Source organism: Eptatretus burgeri, chromosome 17 (assembly GCF_056783735.1).
Source record: "Eptatretus burgeri isolate ZD-2024b chromosome 17, Ebu_testis_v1, whole genome shotgun sequence".
In the NCBI taxonomy this organism is placed as follows: domain Eukaryota; kingdom Metazoa; phylum Chordata; class Myxini; order Myxiniformes; family Myxinidae; genus Eptatretus; species Eptatretus burgeri.
The window spans coordinates 56,156,959-56,174,135 of NC_140977.1; the positions used below are offsets into that span (position 1 = coordinate 56,156,959).

Here is a 17,177-nt window from a genome sequence, read left to right on the forward strand (position 1 = left end):
TGTCCATTTGTCCAATTTGGATATATTTTGATATTTCGGGCATTTCCAGGAGGTGTGTGTTTAATATGACGGTTCGGTGATAGCTAATCACTTGCCAAGCACGCTGTTCCTTCTCAACTCCTTTTATGGAGTGCTGAAGCCACTTGGTGAGCACTATACAATATTCGCACTGTCACTGAATACTGTACAGTATATGGATCGACTTGAACAATGTTCAGGGGCCACTCGCCTGTAATGGCCCTGCCTTGTTCGGCGGTCACTTCAGCAGAGATAAGTACAAATAAAAGAAAGGACCGTGTGTCCTGAAGCTCACCTGGATCAGGAGCAACAGTCACTCAAACCCCCCCCCACACCCCCCCTCGCAAACCCCCTTCGACCCTGATTGTTTTTAATGCAGTGAACAAACTTTGATGCATCATGGGTGAAGAAGGTTGTGGTCATGTTTCATCAAAATTGTGTGTGTAGTTTCTGAGAAGAGAACAAATAGTGATGGAAGGAATGATAAATTGCATCAGGTACACTATCTTGTTTAAACTAACCTCGGGGGGGGGGGGGGTTGGAGAGGTCAATAACCCCCCCTGGAGGACCCCCTTAATGAGCGCAGATTTTGATGCGGGTAATAAACCTTCATTCGGCATCAGATATGAAGCTTGTGGCCATGTTTCATCAAAATCGTGTGTTTGGTTCAAGTGATAATGACTGAAGTGTTTACAGACTGACTGGCTCACTCACTCACCTTCAGACACTGCTTGATCGCATAAGCTCACCTGACTAAAGTTTAGGTGAGATAAAAAAAACAAAACTAAATGTTTCGTTAACATCACGGCAGGATAGCTGAGAGGTTCGCACATTCGCTCTAAGCTGTCTCGTCTGAGTTTGAATACCGACCCAGCTTTCAACTGTCATCCCGGTGTTTCACAGGCAGGGTGATTCATCAATGTGTGTACCGTTTCTTGGATGGGCATTAAACTTGGTGTCACATCTGCCACAATCCCGCACCCCCCCCCCCCCCCGCTCCCTTAGTATACCCATCAGCAAAGTGATGGGTTGTATTAGCTGGTATCAAATAATTTCCTTTCACTAAATTATTTGTTTCCATGGAACCCGGTTTTGTATGGTTGGAAGTAAAAGTTGGTCTCAACGAAAGGGATATAGACTGGGCACAGATTACCAATAGTTTTGATAAATATTTGAATACATGTGTAAGAAATAAATAAATTACACAAAGAATCAAGGCAGAATGTTGAGTGAATAATTGAAGTGGTTATCATGAAGATCCCAAATTTCCCATGACAAGCACATCAGGTTGGGCGAATAATTATTATTTGTGTGCCTCTCCCTTATCTGCCTGCTCACCTCACTTTGTAGGGCTGGCAGGATGTTCTAGGGGTACGTACACTCGCCTCTCAGCTGTCTCGCCTGGGTTTGAATCTCATCACAATTTTAAACTGTCATCCCGGTGTTTTACTGGAAGGGTGATTAATGTATGGGCTGTCCCTCGGATGGATGTTAAACAGACGTGCTGTCTGCCAGCATGCATCGGTGGACATTAAAGACCCCACGGTGTCCTTCACAAAGAGTGGGCGAGCTATCACTGGCACAATGATCAAATTACAAATTCCTGCCCTATCCCACAAGGGGCATTGCATCAGCGGCACAGCCACGCTCTCGGCCAATGATGCTACCCCACAGCATTGTGCTGCATACAAACGAAAAAGAAGAACCTCACTCAGTCAGTTTATCATTGCACCACACTGCCACCATTTGTCTTTCAGCTCATCCATGAACCTTGACATCTGTAATGAAAAAGTGGTGAAGCAATGAGAAAGTTTTGAGAGGACTCAGCAATTTCCTGGCAATTATGTATATGAGTTTTGGGAACCTGGTGCAGAAGTATGGGCTCAAGAGATGGGTCCAAATCCTCCGCAACGTTCTCCAGTAGACAGGGCTTGCCAAAACGAACCGCGTTCTCAAGGCTCCGCATAAGGTCTCGGTCTGACAGCTTCACCACATCAAGGTTTTTCTCCTGCACAACATTCAACATAATTCAACTTTTGCACAGTATCCTATCTTTTATTCCCAAGCACCAGATTAAACTATTAACCCGCTGCACCATACCCAAAGATTAGTCCCCTGCACCACATCCAACCATCCATTCTCTGCACCACATCAAGGTTTTTCTCCTGCACAACATTCAACATAATTCAACTTTTGCACAGTATCCTATCTTTTATTCCCAAGCACCAGATTAAACTATTAACCCGCTGCACCATACCCAAAGATTAGTCCCCTGCACCACATCCAACCATCCATTCTCTGCACCACATCTACAGATTCATCTCGAGAACCACATCTACAGATTCATCTCCTGCACCACGTCCAACCATTCATCCCTTGCACCACATCCAAAGATTAGTCCACTGCACCACATCCACAGATCCATCCCCTGTAAACCACATCCAACCTGCACCACTTTCTGCAATTAAATCCCCTGTAACATATCCATAGTTTCATCTTTTGTAGCACAACAAAACTTTATACCCTGTACCATATCCAACAAGTTACACAGTCGTTTGCAGCACCGACTAGTAGTATTAGCACCCAGCAAATTAATCAAGAAACACCAAAACTCAGGTGAGTCTTGTCAGTGGCTAACCAGGTTTTTTATCCAGCGGTTAGCTTGGCCCTGGGGGTCTATGAACAGTGGCCAGTTGCGTGAAAACTGCATCAATAGGCTGTTTTCAACAGATAGTGTATCTTTGGGCAATCCTGCAATCTGAGTCATAAAACAAGGGAGGGAAAAAAAAATCTGGTGTTATTATAACAGAAATGTTGTGCTTGGACAAATACAACAGTAACCAATGAAGCAGCACAGAGATAATCAACTGTTTTCCAACAAACTTTTTTGTTTTTTTTAAAATCCGCACGAACTGTGTAACCTGTTAACATTATTATCCTATAAAATATGAATCAAAGTGGAATGTTTTACCATCTTGCTGGCTAGAAGCACAACGTGGAAAATGAAAGACAATGACGATTGTGCACCTGTACCTGCCAAGATTGGATCTTCAAGGGATCCCCAAATGTTCCCACCAGGGTTGGTTCACGGCTGTGTGGAACTTCAAACTCGTCGAGATGCGAAAGCCATTCTTTCGTGAGCCTGGCTCTATACTCCCCCTGTGAAACGGCTCATAACACTGACACCTGTACAACAATATATGCTATTAACATCAATGAGTATGTAAAGCAAATTGTGGAGAGCAAGGGTGAGCGAAAGTTTGACAGTGCAAGCTAAAGAGCAAGAGTATTGGTGAATTAGAAAGATGGAGAATGGGAAGCCGTGAGAACGAGAAAAAAGAAAATGAGAATGTTCAAGCTGAAAAGAAAGACTATTATCGAGAAAGAGGTGCATTATATCTGATGGATGGGGGAACGAGGAAACTGGTGGACCAGACTTATATGGTCAGTTGGAAAATTTATGTTGAGAAGCTTACCGAGAAGGGTCCCAGGTAGACAACAGAAGCAGCCGAGAGGAGCACATCACCTATGATGTTGCTGAGCAGATCGTCAAGCTGTGCTATAGTATCCTGCCATCGTACACGCTCGTCCTTAAGGCCCCCGATGAGCTAGGCACGTCATAGACAGGGAATGGGGATGATTTGACGAAGAAATAGGGTTACAGTAATTATTGTTAAAATTAGTCAAGTGCATGTGGCACAAATAATCCAAACTACAAAAGGGAATTCAAGGTATTCAATGAACTCCACAATGTGTCCTTTGTATGAGTCGAACCTTGTCTGCACGCAGCAGCCTCTGCTCACACTGCACGCAGCGTTCCTCAAGCTGCTTTCGCTTTGTAACACAGTCAGAGTACGTCCTCTGAAGGGCTGCGATTCCACGTTCGACCTCCTCCAAGCGTGACTTGGCTTCATCCAGAACCTTCTGAGTCTTCTCCAGATCCTCCTGGGCCTCCTGCAAGGCTTGCTGTGGACAGACCACAAACAATGGCAAACAAATACACTCACACGTTCTGTACATGTGCACACTCATGGTTGGTGATAAAGCAGAAGAATAAAAAAATTGTTCTACCAGTTAACCGTGAACGCATGCAGTACCAGTTCATCTTGGTCACAGTCATAAATAGTAGATGAACAGTCATATTAGAATGGATAAATCCTTGTGATTCGACACTTTGGAAAAAAACAAAAACATACCAACGAGACTCCATGGTTTTAAGGATGCCAAAGGTCTCCTGCACTACAGTGTGAGGGCTTACATTGCTGCATGCACCACTCAGCTATAATATGTAAAAGCCTCAAGGGAATTGAATGAGAGAAAGTGCACCTTGGCAGGGCATAGGATATCAATAAGATCAAAGTCGAGATGTTTCATCCAAATCACTACAACAGGTACCACTTATTTAACGGCCCCAATTATTTCTATCTTCATGTGGGGTCGGTCAGAGAACATTTTTGGCCTAAGATTTTCGTGGTCAAGTTTGCAAGTGTTCAAGGTTTTTGCCCCAACTTAGTCAAGCCTGACATTCAAGTGAAGGCAATTTGTTCAGGAATTTGGACATTGCACCGACGATAACTCGCCGACTATTCATGTGAGACACCGTCAAATCCTTAACATCCACCAAGATCAACTAATGCCAGCAGATGGGACAGCCAGATATTGAAGGGACAATCAATTTGTGATGCAAAAGCCTCCTGGGAAGCACCGATATGATAGTTTATAGTCGTGTCTAGAATCAAACCTAGACTAGACAACTCAAATATAAGTGTGCTACCTTTTCACCTTCCTGTCAGGCCGGTAGGATGGCCTTGGGGTACACACGCTCGCCTCTAAGCTGTCTAGTCTAGGTTTGAATTCTGATCCAGCCGTAAACGATCATCCTGGTGTTTTACAGGCAGGGCGATTCATCAACGTGTGTGTCATCCTTCGGATGGACATTGAAAAATGATCTGCTCAGCAATTATACTCACCTGTCTGCTAGCCTTAGTTGATGGGCGTAAAGGTCCCATGGTGTCCTTCGCGAAGAGTAGGTGACCTATCGCCGGAACCCTGATCAAATTACAAATTCCTGCCCTAATCTACACAGGGCTCAGCCAATGATACTACTCCGTAGCCTTCTACTACATAAGCAAGCAAGCAAGAAGAAAACCTTCCAGTCAGACAATGTGATGTTATGTCCAAGACAATATGCTGCTTATTGTGAATGTGAAGGACTAGCCTCTAAGACAGTCTTGTTCCTGAAATACAGAAAAGGCTTGGTTCTTTGTTGTTCGCAGCGAAATATCTCGAGTAAAAGGCTTTGTGCCAAGTGTGGTGAAACATATTCCAGGTGACGATCAAAGCCTGATTACTAATACTAAAATTGTCAAATTTGGATGTATTCTGTTGGTGGAAGAGGCCTCAAGTAGTGCATTTGCAAAGTAAAGGACATATTTGAGAGAGGCTGAATGAAAAATGATGTAAATTTGGAACAAGAAGGGAGGGGGGAGGGTGGGTGGGGGGGGGTAGCATGTTGCAAAGTAGAATGTCACAGCTGAGATACAAACTGTTTGGAAACAATTTCATTAATTGTAACAAATGGCTTGCACACAATGTGGAACAATCACCCATCTTGTAAGGAGGTCCCCCTGGATATCACCAGTCGGTATATCAGAGAGGAGATATAAACACTCACCCGTTTTGGTTTGACTGCTCGTGAAATGAAGTGGTACTTGTACATGGCGCGCACCCACAGGCAAATAGATGTGCAAGCCTTCGAGACCTTGGATATGGCTGCCGGCATAAACTCTTCACTTTCAATGTATGGCGACACAGTACGGATTACTGCCTCTGGAATGTTGTCCTGAGAAGTGTAAGAGCGAGGTTTAGTGGATGAGGATACCTCCAACACCAAAAATTCTGAAGATATCATTTGCAACTGAAACGGCACTCAGTAGAGCGCATAGCTCTTCCTCGCTGAACAGTTCAAATTTTGTATCCCATTGATAGGCCAGATCAGCAGCCAGACCCGAACCAAAATCGAATTGGCTAGATCTTGTCATCTACCCGTCTCATCCACAAAGTTTCATCCGAACCCCTCCATAACTTCTTGAGATATCGTTTTTGGCCCTATCTCTCAATGGTGAAGAATCCCTTAAAAAATTCTCATAATCCCAATCCGGATCTTCATCAAAATCGAATCAATTCGGCCTTGTCACACGTCCAACCTGTCCACCAAGTTTCGTCCGAATCCATCCGCAACCTTTTGAGATATCCTTCCTGCTCACAGACAGACAGACAAGCAGGGGTGTAAGCATAACTGTAAACAGCCATCCATATAATGCAAGCAGGAGGTGCGGCCATGTGGAGGACGCGAACCTTCTGCAGGACACTACATTGGCCGCCCCACCTGCAATCATACAAATCTTCGACCGTGAATTTCCTGCATAGGTCAGATAACGAAATGACTGCCTTTCTTTTTTGAGGTTTATAAACTACCGGGATGGTTTAAACAAGTGCTTTACAAATATCAAATGCTGATAAGGGATCAGATTTGACCCGAGAAAATGTCAATATTTAAATATATTATGTATCTCAGACAGAGTTTTTTGTGGCTTTTTCACTGTAACACCTCGCTCAAAGATTGCAAGGTGATTAAAGTACCGTCCTGGACTAACGGAGATAATCGAACAGTTTATATCTTGTAGCCAGTAGAGATGTTAACTTTTGTCCTCTTAGTTACTAATGTGGAACAGTTGTTTTGTGTAAGAACAGTCATACACGATAATAAGATAGATCGAATGCATTCAATTACACTCACCTTGTCGTACTTGAAGAGCGACTCGAGAAACTTTCCAGGATCTTGTAACAAGCCTTTTCCCGGTTCCCAATAATCGTCCACTTTTGTTCCTGGTTTTTCCCCCGGTATCCTCTTGGGCTTGACTCCCTTCATGATGCACACTGCCTCCACGACCATCTTGACACCCGGTGGTGGATGCTGCATACCCCGTACCTGCACACCACAGGACGGGTCGACAGAAACCCGTGGCGTTGGCCAAAGACAGGACTAAGCTAGGTTTACCTTCTAATCAGGCTCCATCATACCTCGGTCACATCATTCTTGTTCAGGGATTTCAGGCTGGTGAGGGCAGCCTCCAGGGCAGGCAAGGCCTCATCCAGGTCTCTCTGTGCATCATCAGCAATGGCTTGTGCCAACTCAGCCTTATCTGAGGCTTTTGCCTCCTCGGCTCTCACGGACACGCGCGTTTTCTCGGCCACCACTGTGTCCACCTGTTCTCCAGAAAGAAGATTGACAAAACAAGTCAGCATCACAATACCGGTTATCATAGCGCACATATGTCATATGTTTTACCTGAATCTTCTCCATCGTCACTTCTGTTTCTCTGGCTGCCTCTTCCAGTAATGGCCGCATTGTCTCCAGGTCTTCTTGCATCATTGTGACATCCGCAGATGTCCTTAGCAGCTGTGAATGCATGAGAGACCGTCTATTTATTACGTAAGCATGGGATACAAATTGATAAACGGAAGTACAAATTTGAAAGAGTGCAAATTGATAAGCGGAAGAGAAAGGGGAAGAGTACAAGGGGGTAAAGGTGGGAGAAGATGGAAGTAAAGGGAGGGGAGGGAAAGGCCTTTTATGATACATATCAGAAATTTCACCACTATTGCTTAGGAAATAAATATATGGTGACTAACTGAGGGTGAGTTTAATGTATACTTTAGAGTCCTTATTTACAAATAAATATGAGGGAAAAGAGAAAAAGGAAGTTCTGCTCACGTCGCCTACCTGGCATTTCCACCCCAACACTAGAATGCACCAAACTACAACACAATGTGACAGCATAAGTAACGACTGAAGAGAGATAGTCAGGCTGACTTTATAGCACAACATGAATTTTTTTATAGCAGAGAAGGGGTGGAATATTGGTGGAGGTACAAACACGAAAGGGGGAGGAAAAAGGCCTTCATCAAATCCAAGAGTACTGTGGTCCATTAACACCACACCTGTGAGTGTCACAACCTTAACACCACATCAATTGATAGTGATGAATCAGGTTGCTTTTGAGTGAGCACTTTGCCGTGCATGAGTCATTCAGAGAACTATGTCAAACAAACAACGCATGCTGCCACACGCCCAAACGTTTGATGTTACAGCCATGCGACCTGTTTGCTTTGAGCAACTTGCTCACTTTGAGTGGCCTGCAGGACCTCAAATCACATTGCTCTTAGTGATCTCCTGACTCCAGACAACCAGGCAGATCTGGGTGAGATGGATGTTCTGGGTGCAATGGGATTGATCCAGAAAACATGGTTCCAGGTGAGATGCTTGCTTTGAGCAGTCTTCCAGATCCGAGTATGTTACTGGGCCAGGTAGAAGTCTTTGAGTCAAGGCTACTGAAAATGCTGGAGGTCATCGACTACTCCTGTAGTGAGCTGGCAGAACTTGATGTTACAGAATTGCAAATATAGTAGAATGAAAGAACCCAAATGAACCTCAGTTACAAATATGTGAATGTGCGTCAAGCTCCCTGATTGGTCAGTGAAGTGAAGAAGTAACATCTACCATTGTGTAAAGGGAGCCACTAACTCATGGTGCATGGATGAGATAATATGTTTTTTCAAAGGCTGTTGGTTCATGCCCAACCCCACCACCCCGGCCCCCACAGTTCAGATTTAAGCAAGCATAAAAACAATCCCAGTTGGAAACAGAAAAAAGTTAGATACGTAGCTTCAACTGATCTTTGATTTCTCCATTGAGTACACCTTTGTGAGGCCGGTGTCCATCCTGTAGCGAGCGGTCTGCAGCTCAGTGCGTTTTTGTCCGAGAAGCCGCGATAAAGCATCCAGCAGCTCGAGGTAGTTGCTGGGTGTCACATGGTTGTGCCTGCCAATCTCAGTGAGGAAACTAACGGAGGAAATCTCCACAGCCTGGTGAATCGCCACGCAGGTGTTGGCCTGCAAGGTACAACAACTCATGCGGCGATTAGAATTACAACATTGACACAGATTGAGGTGGTAGAATAGAAGAACGTAAAATTATGTATTGCGTATGACACAGGAGATCGAGTCGATGTAAATATAAATATGACATCATACCAAGCTGGGAATAAGGCTGGAGTAGGTTTCCAGTACGGTCGATTCATGTAGGAAGGAGGACGCAACAGAGGTGAGAGCTTGTTCCGGCCACGGACTGAACCAGTCGATGGTGCAGCAAGTCACAAGGGAAGGGAACTGGCGCAGACGTGCACGGAATATCTCACCCAATGGGCTGGAAGTTGAAAACACAAATTGAAAACTTTGTTCTTTATTTTGGTAATTACGATGCCATTGGTCATCTCTTCAACTCACATCATTAGGCGTCACCATAAAGTTTTATCATTAATTTCAAGGACCTTCACAAACATCACCAACTTTATCATTTTCTTTTTCACCAGAGAAGTCCACCCGAGTGAAAGAACAGAGGTCACCTCATGCAAAGTACCAGATGGGTGTTTGTGCGCACGCGTTTCGTGTATGCAGCCATGAGGTTAGCCTTGGTGGATGGCTGGCCCGTCTCCTGCACGAGCCCCCTCATGGCATTGAAAATTCTTTCCTGCTCCTCTACTCCATAGATGTTGGGCACATCGCCCGAGTTCAGCACATTGTTGATGTCCTCTAGGAAGCTTTCACACTTGATCTAGAGACAATGCCATCATGAGGAATACGTGGTGATGACAACAAGGTTGGGGATTATCGGTGCGGTGAAATCATGAGCACTTACCTGCGTATCAGTGAAAAGGAAGGTTAGTGGCGTGTTATTCACACCAGCGCAAAACATTAATTTACGAAGGTCCTCGCGCCATTCGGAAACACCGTATGTTTTGGAAAGTTCCACCTGGAAGCAATCGTATTCCGCTCTAACAAAGAAACAGAGATGGCCATGATGAAACAGCCTGTCATAATAATTTATAACACATCCATACTCTTGTTTAACTCTTCGATGATCACTGCTACAAACGATGATTAACCAATATACACGAGAAGAGGAAATGGGTTTGCACACATGTATGAGGCGAGGCGCGTCAGAGACTGCTTCCCACTGCCCCCGACCCCGAGAAGCAGTGCGTTGCCAAGCGGTTGCCGAAGGACCCGTGCAATGCGACACAGGTGCTCCAGTGCATCCTCAAATAAGACGAGGCGCATTTTGGAACCTCCACCGGCTCCAGTCTGGTTGTATTCTTCCAGGAACTCATCCACTACATGTGCCAGCTGCCACAGAAAAAAGCAAAAAAAAGATAAGCCTTAACTTCTGTCATCAATGACTGTCTCAAAGAGCTGGACTCCACTTTGATCCTCACAAACGATGAAATTGATCATGTTGTTTGTTATTTATTTCTACATTCCATTATTTTTGTCTCGCCCTCAATATTTTCACCTTACATTCTGTCTCTCTGCGAGCCTGGTGTTGGCGCAGTGGTAAGGACAGCAGCTTGGGATCCAAAAGGTCCTGAGTTCAAGCCCCGTTGGGCCACTGAATTAATACAACCAGGGGGTTGACCTGACTATTGTCAGGTCAGGTTCGATCTGTGACCTGCTACAGGTACCATGTAAACCTGTACTAACCTGTTCCATGGTCGGGTTGTCGGCGACTAAACCGTCTCCCCCACCAGGTTTTCTGGTGAGGAGGGTGTTTGGATATGGACACCCAGCAGGATTAAAAACAAAACCTGTCAAAGGGCGGAGGAGCTCATTGTGAGCCAACGGCCATCCATATCTAGTGCCCAACTGTGTCTGCGGACGTCCTCTTGCAGTTGGGTTACTTATTATGAGGAGGTTGGTGGCAGGATTTGCACTCCGGCCACCGTAAAACCCTTCATTCCGCAAAACGCAAAAACGCAAAAAAAATCTGAAAACCCACTCCGTGGGAGTACCTCCTGTGCAGCTTCCCTTCGCAGGGCAGCTCACCGGATGACGGGATTGGGGCAAAGCCTTTGGGACCCCCAATCTTTGATGATAGGAGGGAAACCATGGGGTAACATCCCTGGGTCAGATTGCGGGAGAGTGTGTTGGAGTGGTGCTGATGTGTCGTCCACCAGACAGGGGTCTCCTTGGGTTAACCTAAGGCGGTCCCTTCGGGTGGGTGCCTGGAATGTCCTATCCCTAAGAGAGGATGATCACTTGTCTCTGTTATCATCTGAGCTCAAGCGTTTGGACATCGGGATTGCAGCTCTCTCTGAGGTTCGGAGACCGGATTGCGGCGAGATAATGATCGGTGGTTACACCAACTATTGGTCTGGTCGCTCTGATGGTTACCATACCCAAGGAGTTGCTGTAGCTGTGTCCAATAAGCTGACCCCAATGATAATTGAGGTAACACCGGTCAACGAGCGTATTATGAGATTAAGGATTCGTCACTCCTCAGGTGTCATTTCCCTGGTCTCTGTTTATGCTCCGACTGAGGCGAGTGATCTCACCGTGAAGGATGCATTCTACGCCACACTCGAGTCTGTGGTTGATCAGTGCCCCAGACGAGATACACTTCTTGTCTTGGGGGATTTCAATGTATCGACTGGAACTGATAGGGATGGTTATGAGACATGTGTTGGTCCCCATGGGTCAGGAACTATGAACCAGAATGGCGCTAAGTTCCTTGACTTTGCAAGAAGTCATGGACTTAGGGTGGCTGGTTCATGGTTTCAGCGCCCACAAGCTCATCGCTGGACATGGTATTCCAACGCTGGCGGTGTGGCAAAGGAGATTGACCATGTCCTCATTGACGGTCGTTGGAGGATGATCCAGAACTGCAGGGTCTACCGGAGTGCTCAGTTCCTCAATACTGACCACAGGCTTGTTGTAGCAACTCTAAAGCTGCACCTTAAATCCTGGAGAATGGTACCATCCCAGCCTAGGCTGGATGTTGCCAAGCCAGGGATGAGAGAGTAGCTGAGGAGTTTGCGAACAGGCTGAGTGGACACTTGGGGGGTCTGGGTGCTTTGGGGGGTCCTGAAGAGTTGTGGAGCACCTTCAAGACCACCGTCCTTGATGTTGCCGGTGGATGTCTTGGAGCTCACTGCAGGGAAAAGAAGAATTTTGTCTCTCAAGGGACACTGGATACCATTGACCAGAGTCGCAGGGCCAGGCTGAATGGCAGAGCTGAGCTGTTCAGGGAGCTGAGGCGTAAAACTGTACGTGCACTGAGGGTGGACAAGGAGGCCTATGTGCGAGGAATCTGTGAGGGGGTTGAGCATCACCTGTGGACAGGTGATTCTCGTCCCGCTTACAGGGGAATTCGCGCATTACGTTCATCCAAGCCCATCCCTCGGAGCACTGCAGTTCGAGCAGAGAGTGGTAGGCTCTTGACAGAGGAGTCTGAAGTGAAGGCCCGCTGGGCCGGTTACTTTGAGCGGATGTACCAGGCTGATCCCCCAGATGTCGAGTTGGACTTCAAGGGTGTTACAATCCCTGTTGCTGACCCTCGAATCAACTGTGGTCCACCTTCGCTTGTGGAAACACGGGCTGCGGTGAACCAGTTAAAACGGGGCAAAGCTCCAGGGATCTGTGGCATCCATGCCGAACTTCTCAAGGCTGGTGGAAATGCTGCACTCGTGTCGTTGCATGCAGTTTTGTGCTCTGCCTGGAACACAGGCATCATCCCAACTGACTGGAAGAGGGGCCTTGTTGTCCCTCTCTGGAAAGGGAAGGGTGATCGCCAAGACTGCAACAACTACCGAGGGGTGACGCTGCTCTCAGTGCCGGGCAAGGTCTTTGCTCGGATAATTCTTGATAGGGTTCGCCACCATCTGCTTGAGCACCAGCGTCCAGAGCAGTCAGGCTTTACACCAAAGAGGTCAACGATTGACCGTATCCTTGCCTTCGTGTCCTCACCGAACGCAGACGAGAGTTTTGGCAGGGGCTGCTTGCAGCCTATGTTGATCTCTGTAAAGCGTTCGATTCAGTGAATCGGGATGTCCTCTGGAGGATTCTTGGTCTTCGTGGGGTGCCACCAAAACTGATCGATCTGATGTCTGAACTCTACTCTGGTACTGAGAGTGCTGTGAAGTGTGGTGGTACCATCTCTGACTTATTTCAAGTTGTTACTGGAGTTCGTCAGGGATGTGTACTTGCCCCCACACTTTTCAGCACTTGTATGGACTGGATTTTAGGGAGGATGTCGGAGAGATCAAGTTGCGGTGCATCGTTTGGGAATGTCAAGATCTCGGACCTTGATTTTGCAGATGATGCAGTCATCTTTGCGGAGACTTTAGACATCCTTTTGGGGGCCCTCGAGGTGCTGAATGAGGAGTCGGAGCCGCTGGGATTACGGGTTTCTTGGGTCAAAACTAAGATCCAGGCTTTCGGTGACATCTTGGATGCTGCTGTCTGGTCTGGGTCTGTTTGTGGTGAGGATGTTGAGGTCGTGGAGAGATTCACTTCCCTTGGCAGTGATATTCATGTCTCTGCTGGCTGCGAGTCAGAGGTAAATAGACGTCTGGGTCGGGCCTGGGGAGTCATGGATTCACTGGATCATGGGGTGTGGTGCTGCCGGTACCTGTGCGGGAGGACGAAAGTCCGAATCTTCAGGTCCTTGGTACTTCCAGTCTTGCTCTATGGGTGCGAGACTTGGACCCTGACCAAGGATCTGAGACGGAGACTTAATTCCTTTGGTACCAGGTGTCTTCGGAGAATCCTTGGCTATCGCTGGTCGGATTTTGTGTCCAACGAGCGGTTGCTGAGAGAGACTCGGATGAGATTTGTTACCTGCATAGTCCGTGAGCGTCAGTTGCGGCTGTATGGACATGTGGCTCGTTTTCCTGACGTTGATCCTGCTCACCAGATTCTCTCAGTGAGGGAGTCTCATGAGTGGAGGAGGCCAGTGGGCCGACCACGTGCCTCGTGGTTGCAGCAGGTTGACCATCATCTCAAGGAGATGGGGATGGGCCTGGCATCTGCCTGGGGGATGGCCAGATGGAGGCCCCTGGAGTACCGGCGGAAAGTGGACGCAGCGACGCGCTGTTCTGGCACATGCTCCCATACCTGACCTGACCTGATATATTCTGAAACAGTATATATATATATATATATATATATATATATATATATATATATATATATATATATATATATATATATATATATATATATATATATATATACTGTATGTATGTATGTCATTATATGTCAAAAAGTTGTGGACTTTTTGGTGGATGAGTTGGTTAAGTGACAAGAACAAGCAGATGAGATTTTGGTTCAAATCCACTCCATCAGTGAGACACAAAACATGAACTGTTCAACCTGGCAGAGGTATGCGCTCTACCGAGTTTGCCATTCTACTTTGTTCTGTTTTGCCAAGTGTCACTCCATGAGTGATTTTTCATTTGTTTTTGTTTGTTTGTTTGTCCGCACCGAACTTTAGTCTTTTTCTCCGCAACCACTTGACGGCTTAAGATGAAATTTTGACATCGGAGCAACTACTCATGCACAATGTTTTAATGATAATTATGACATCATAGGTCACGTGGTGTGGCAGCCATGTTGGAAAAATGGAAAATTTTTGGATCTCTTTATCTCTGAAACTGCACCAAGGAAAAAATTGAAACTTGGCAAATGGCAAGTACTTCTCATGGGGAATAAGTGTGAATTTTCAATGTCATCATCAGTGCCTTCGTGATGACTTCATAATTGCATATGTGGAACGCAACATCTGATCAGTATGAATATTTTTGAGGGCCATCCAGGGATACAATGGTGCACAGAAAAAAAAACAATTGATGATGTAATTGGTCATGTGATTCGGGAGCCATCTTGTTTCAAAAACAAAAACCTTCAAAAATCCTCTTCTCTGAAGTGGCTGAACAGATCGAGGTGAAACTTTACACGTATGACCACCTATCCATGAGGAACAAAACATTCACGTATATGACATTATAGATCACATGGTTCGGTAGCCATATTGGATTTACCCTAAAACCGATAAAAAATCTTCTCCAGATGGCTGGACAGATCGAGGGGAAACTTCACACACATGTTCCCCAAGCCTTGGGGATACCAGAGTATTCATGAATTATAATTGATGTCACATGAGGTCTGGCAGTCATATTGGATTGGGCAAAAATCTTTAAAAAATTTTTATTTCTCTTGAACCGCTTAATTAATCGACATAAAACTTCACAATTCCGATCTAGTAGCGATGAGGAATATATGTTTTAAATTTCAATCTGAAGGAATGCATGGTCTGGCAGCCAGAATTATTTAATTTTATTGATCTGGGTTATTTTTGATTTCATGTTTTTTTTTTAATAAGGCTCACTTGGCTGTGCCTTGATGGGCTTTCAGGGTAGAGGAGTAGCAGCTGAAATGTGAATCCTATCCAGGTTGCTCCGGATGACTTCATCCTTGCTTTGTTCTTGTTTGGGTTCCTTCTGATTACTCCAATGCAGGACTTGCATTTGATTTGAATTTAATTTATTTTAATCCCATTCTAGATTAAATTGAATAGTAATAAAAATAGACGTCATGGGATAGAGTTAGCTGTCCGATCAAAATGGGGTTGCATCAAAGCGAGACGTCTTGTTACCCGATAATCACTGCCAGCAGTTATAAAGTGGCAGTTCTAATTATGTATATGATTAATTACATAGCACACCAGTACACAAACACCACACAAAACTTCACAAACACCCCACAAAACAAGTCCTGGCGGGGGTCTACAATCTATGATTGCTCTTTTTCTTGTTGAGACTATTTTTTGCTTTTCTTATGCATTAATGTCTCTTTCTGGCTTTGTCTGCTTGTCAACATTAATCTGTGCAGATTTCTGACCATCATTCGATTACAACATTGTAAAACTCGAAAATCATAACAGCATGACCTCATAACAGTCATGAGAAAGAAATGTTTGATACAATACTATCTGGAAATGTCCAGTTGATAATGAAGCTGCATTCTCCCTCACCTTACTAAAGTCATCGATGCGCGCATATTCCCGGGTGTCTACGCCGGACTCCCCGACAAAGTCTCCGTACAGAAGTGGACCCCCTGGGAAAATATTATCGGGCGTAACTCCAAGATGTTGGATCTGTTTGGCCAACAGGCTGTCGAGCCAGAAACGGTCCTCGTCGCAAGTCAAACGGTCACGAAAGACGCGCCGGCTTTCATGCACCCAGAGCTCTAACAATGACTCCACATGCTGCAAATGGAGAGAGAATGTGAATTGATGACTGTCTAATCAACCGGTGTCTTTGCATTAATTTCCAAGAAAATCAAGTTTCCCGACCATAATGTTTGTCAACTTACATTAGTAAATAAAGATTTAATCCAAAATGACATTTTCTGTCGTTCATGGATTGTAAGGAAAGTTTTAAGGACAGATCACGCATTTTAATAAGATGGCAACAACTGTGAATGCTCCATAGAACAAATGGACCCCAGGATATTAATTGGTTTGTTGCTTCTCGTCTCTACAGCTTCGAATAAAACAGCTTGGTCATGAGCACAAGCGGTCGACATATGACCAATTATGACTGAAGTTTAAACAGTTGGATTAGGGCAATGTACAGTCAAACCTCAAAAACCTCAAAGTCTCATCAAACCAGATTTGTTGATGAGGAAAGGGTTAGGGTTAGGGTTTTTTTGAGTCTTTTGAAAGTAAGTCATAAATCGCAGGGGCAGTAAAAGCAGGAGCTCACCTCAATCTTACCAGGGTTGGCCATAAGCATTCCTTGGAAAACTTTTGATAAGTCCCTAACATTAAACGTGTAGTGCGATTTGGCAGGGGTAGGAAGCAACTCCGCGGTGACGGTAGAATAAACCGCCAAGGTGGATGTTATGATGCCATCAGCCAATTCTTGTACCTTGATTGCTTCATCTGTAAGAATAATACCATCACATTAAAATATTGTGTTAATTCAAATTCACCATTGAGTAATGTAAATATGTCCTCGTGGAAAAGTCAATTATGTTTAAAAAAAAAAGAACAAAAAAAAGGTTTCCTAACAGCAAACTACACCAGAAAATGAAACTTTTTCACTCAAACTAAGAAATACTTCAAATTGTACATCTTTTGCATCCTTAGAAACATCATCATTGATGCTTTAAATCCTTAGAATGGCTCACCGATCCAAGCACGAAAGATGGTGCTGAAGATAGTCTGCATACTGCAATCGTTCATCTCTGGAAATGAG

At 45.2% G+C, this 17,177-nt stretch overlaps 1 protein-coding gene across 4 annotated transcripts in view; it reads right to left on the reverse strand.

Annotated features, from left to right (window-relative positions):
* The window catches only part of DNAH1 (dynein axonemal heavy chain 1), a 157,140-nt gene that overhangs the window by 22,288 nt on the left and 117,675 nt on the right, over window positions 1-17,177 (reverse strand). For all 4 annotated transcript variants that reach the window (XM_085861167.1, XM_085861166.1, XM_085861165.1 and 1 more), the window contains exons 46-62: window positions 17,110-17,177; window positions 16,683-16,861; window positions 15,950-16,183; window positions 10,061-10,266; window positions 9,779-9,914; window positions 9,486-9,694; window positions 9,115-9,286; window positions 8,782-8,973; window positions 7,370-7,480; window positions 7,102-7,287; window positions 6,818-7,009; window positions 5,693-5,860; window positions 3,793-3,984; window positions 3,495-3,626; window positions 3,052-3,177; window positions 2,657-2,776; window positions 1,883-2,026 (exon numbers count right to left, since the gene is read on the reverse strand). The exon at window positions 17,110-17,177 is cut by the window's right edge and continues 106 nt beyond it. In XM_085861167.1, coding sequence (XP_085717293.1) covers window positions 1,883-2,026; window positions 2,657-2,776; window positions 3,052-3,177; window positions 3,495-3,626; window positions 3,793-3,984; window positions 5,693-5,860; window positions 6,818-7,009; window positions 7,102-7,287; window positions 7,370-7,480; window positions 8,782-8,973; window positions 9,115-9,286; window positions 9,486-9,694; window positions 9,779-9,914; window positions 10,061-10,266; window positions 15,950-16,183; window positions 16,683-16,861; window positions 17,110-17,177 — 2,767 coding nt within the window. The remainder of the gene's footprint in view (window positions 1-1,882; window positions 2,027-2,656; window positions 2,777-3,051; window positions 3,178-3,494; window positions 3,627-3,792; window positions 3,985-5,692; window positions 5,861-6,817; window positions 7,010-7,101; window positions 7,288-7,369; window positions 7,481-8,781; window positions 8,974-9,114; window positions 9,287-9,485; window positions 9,695-9,778; window positions 9,915-10,060; window positions 10,267-15,949; window positions 16,184-16,682; window positions 16,862-17,109) is intronic.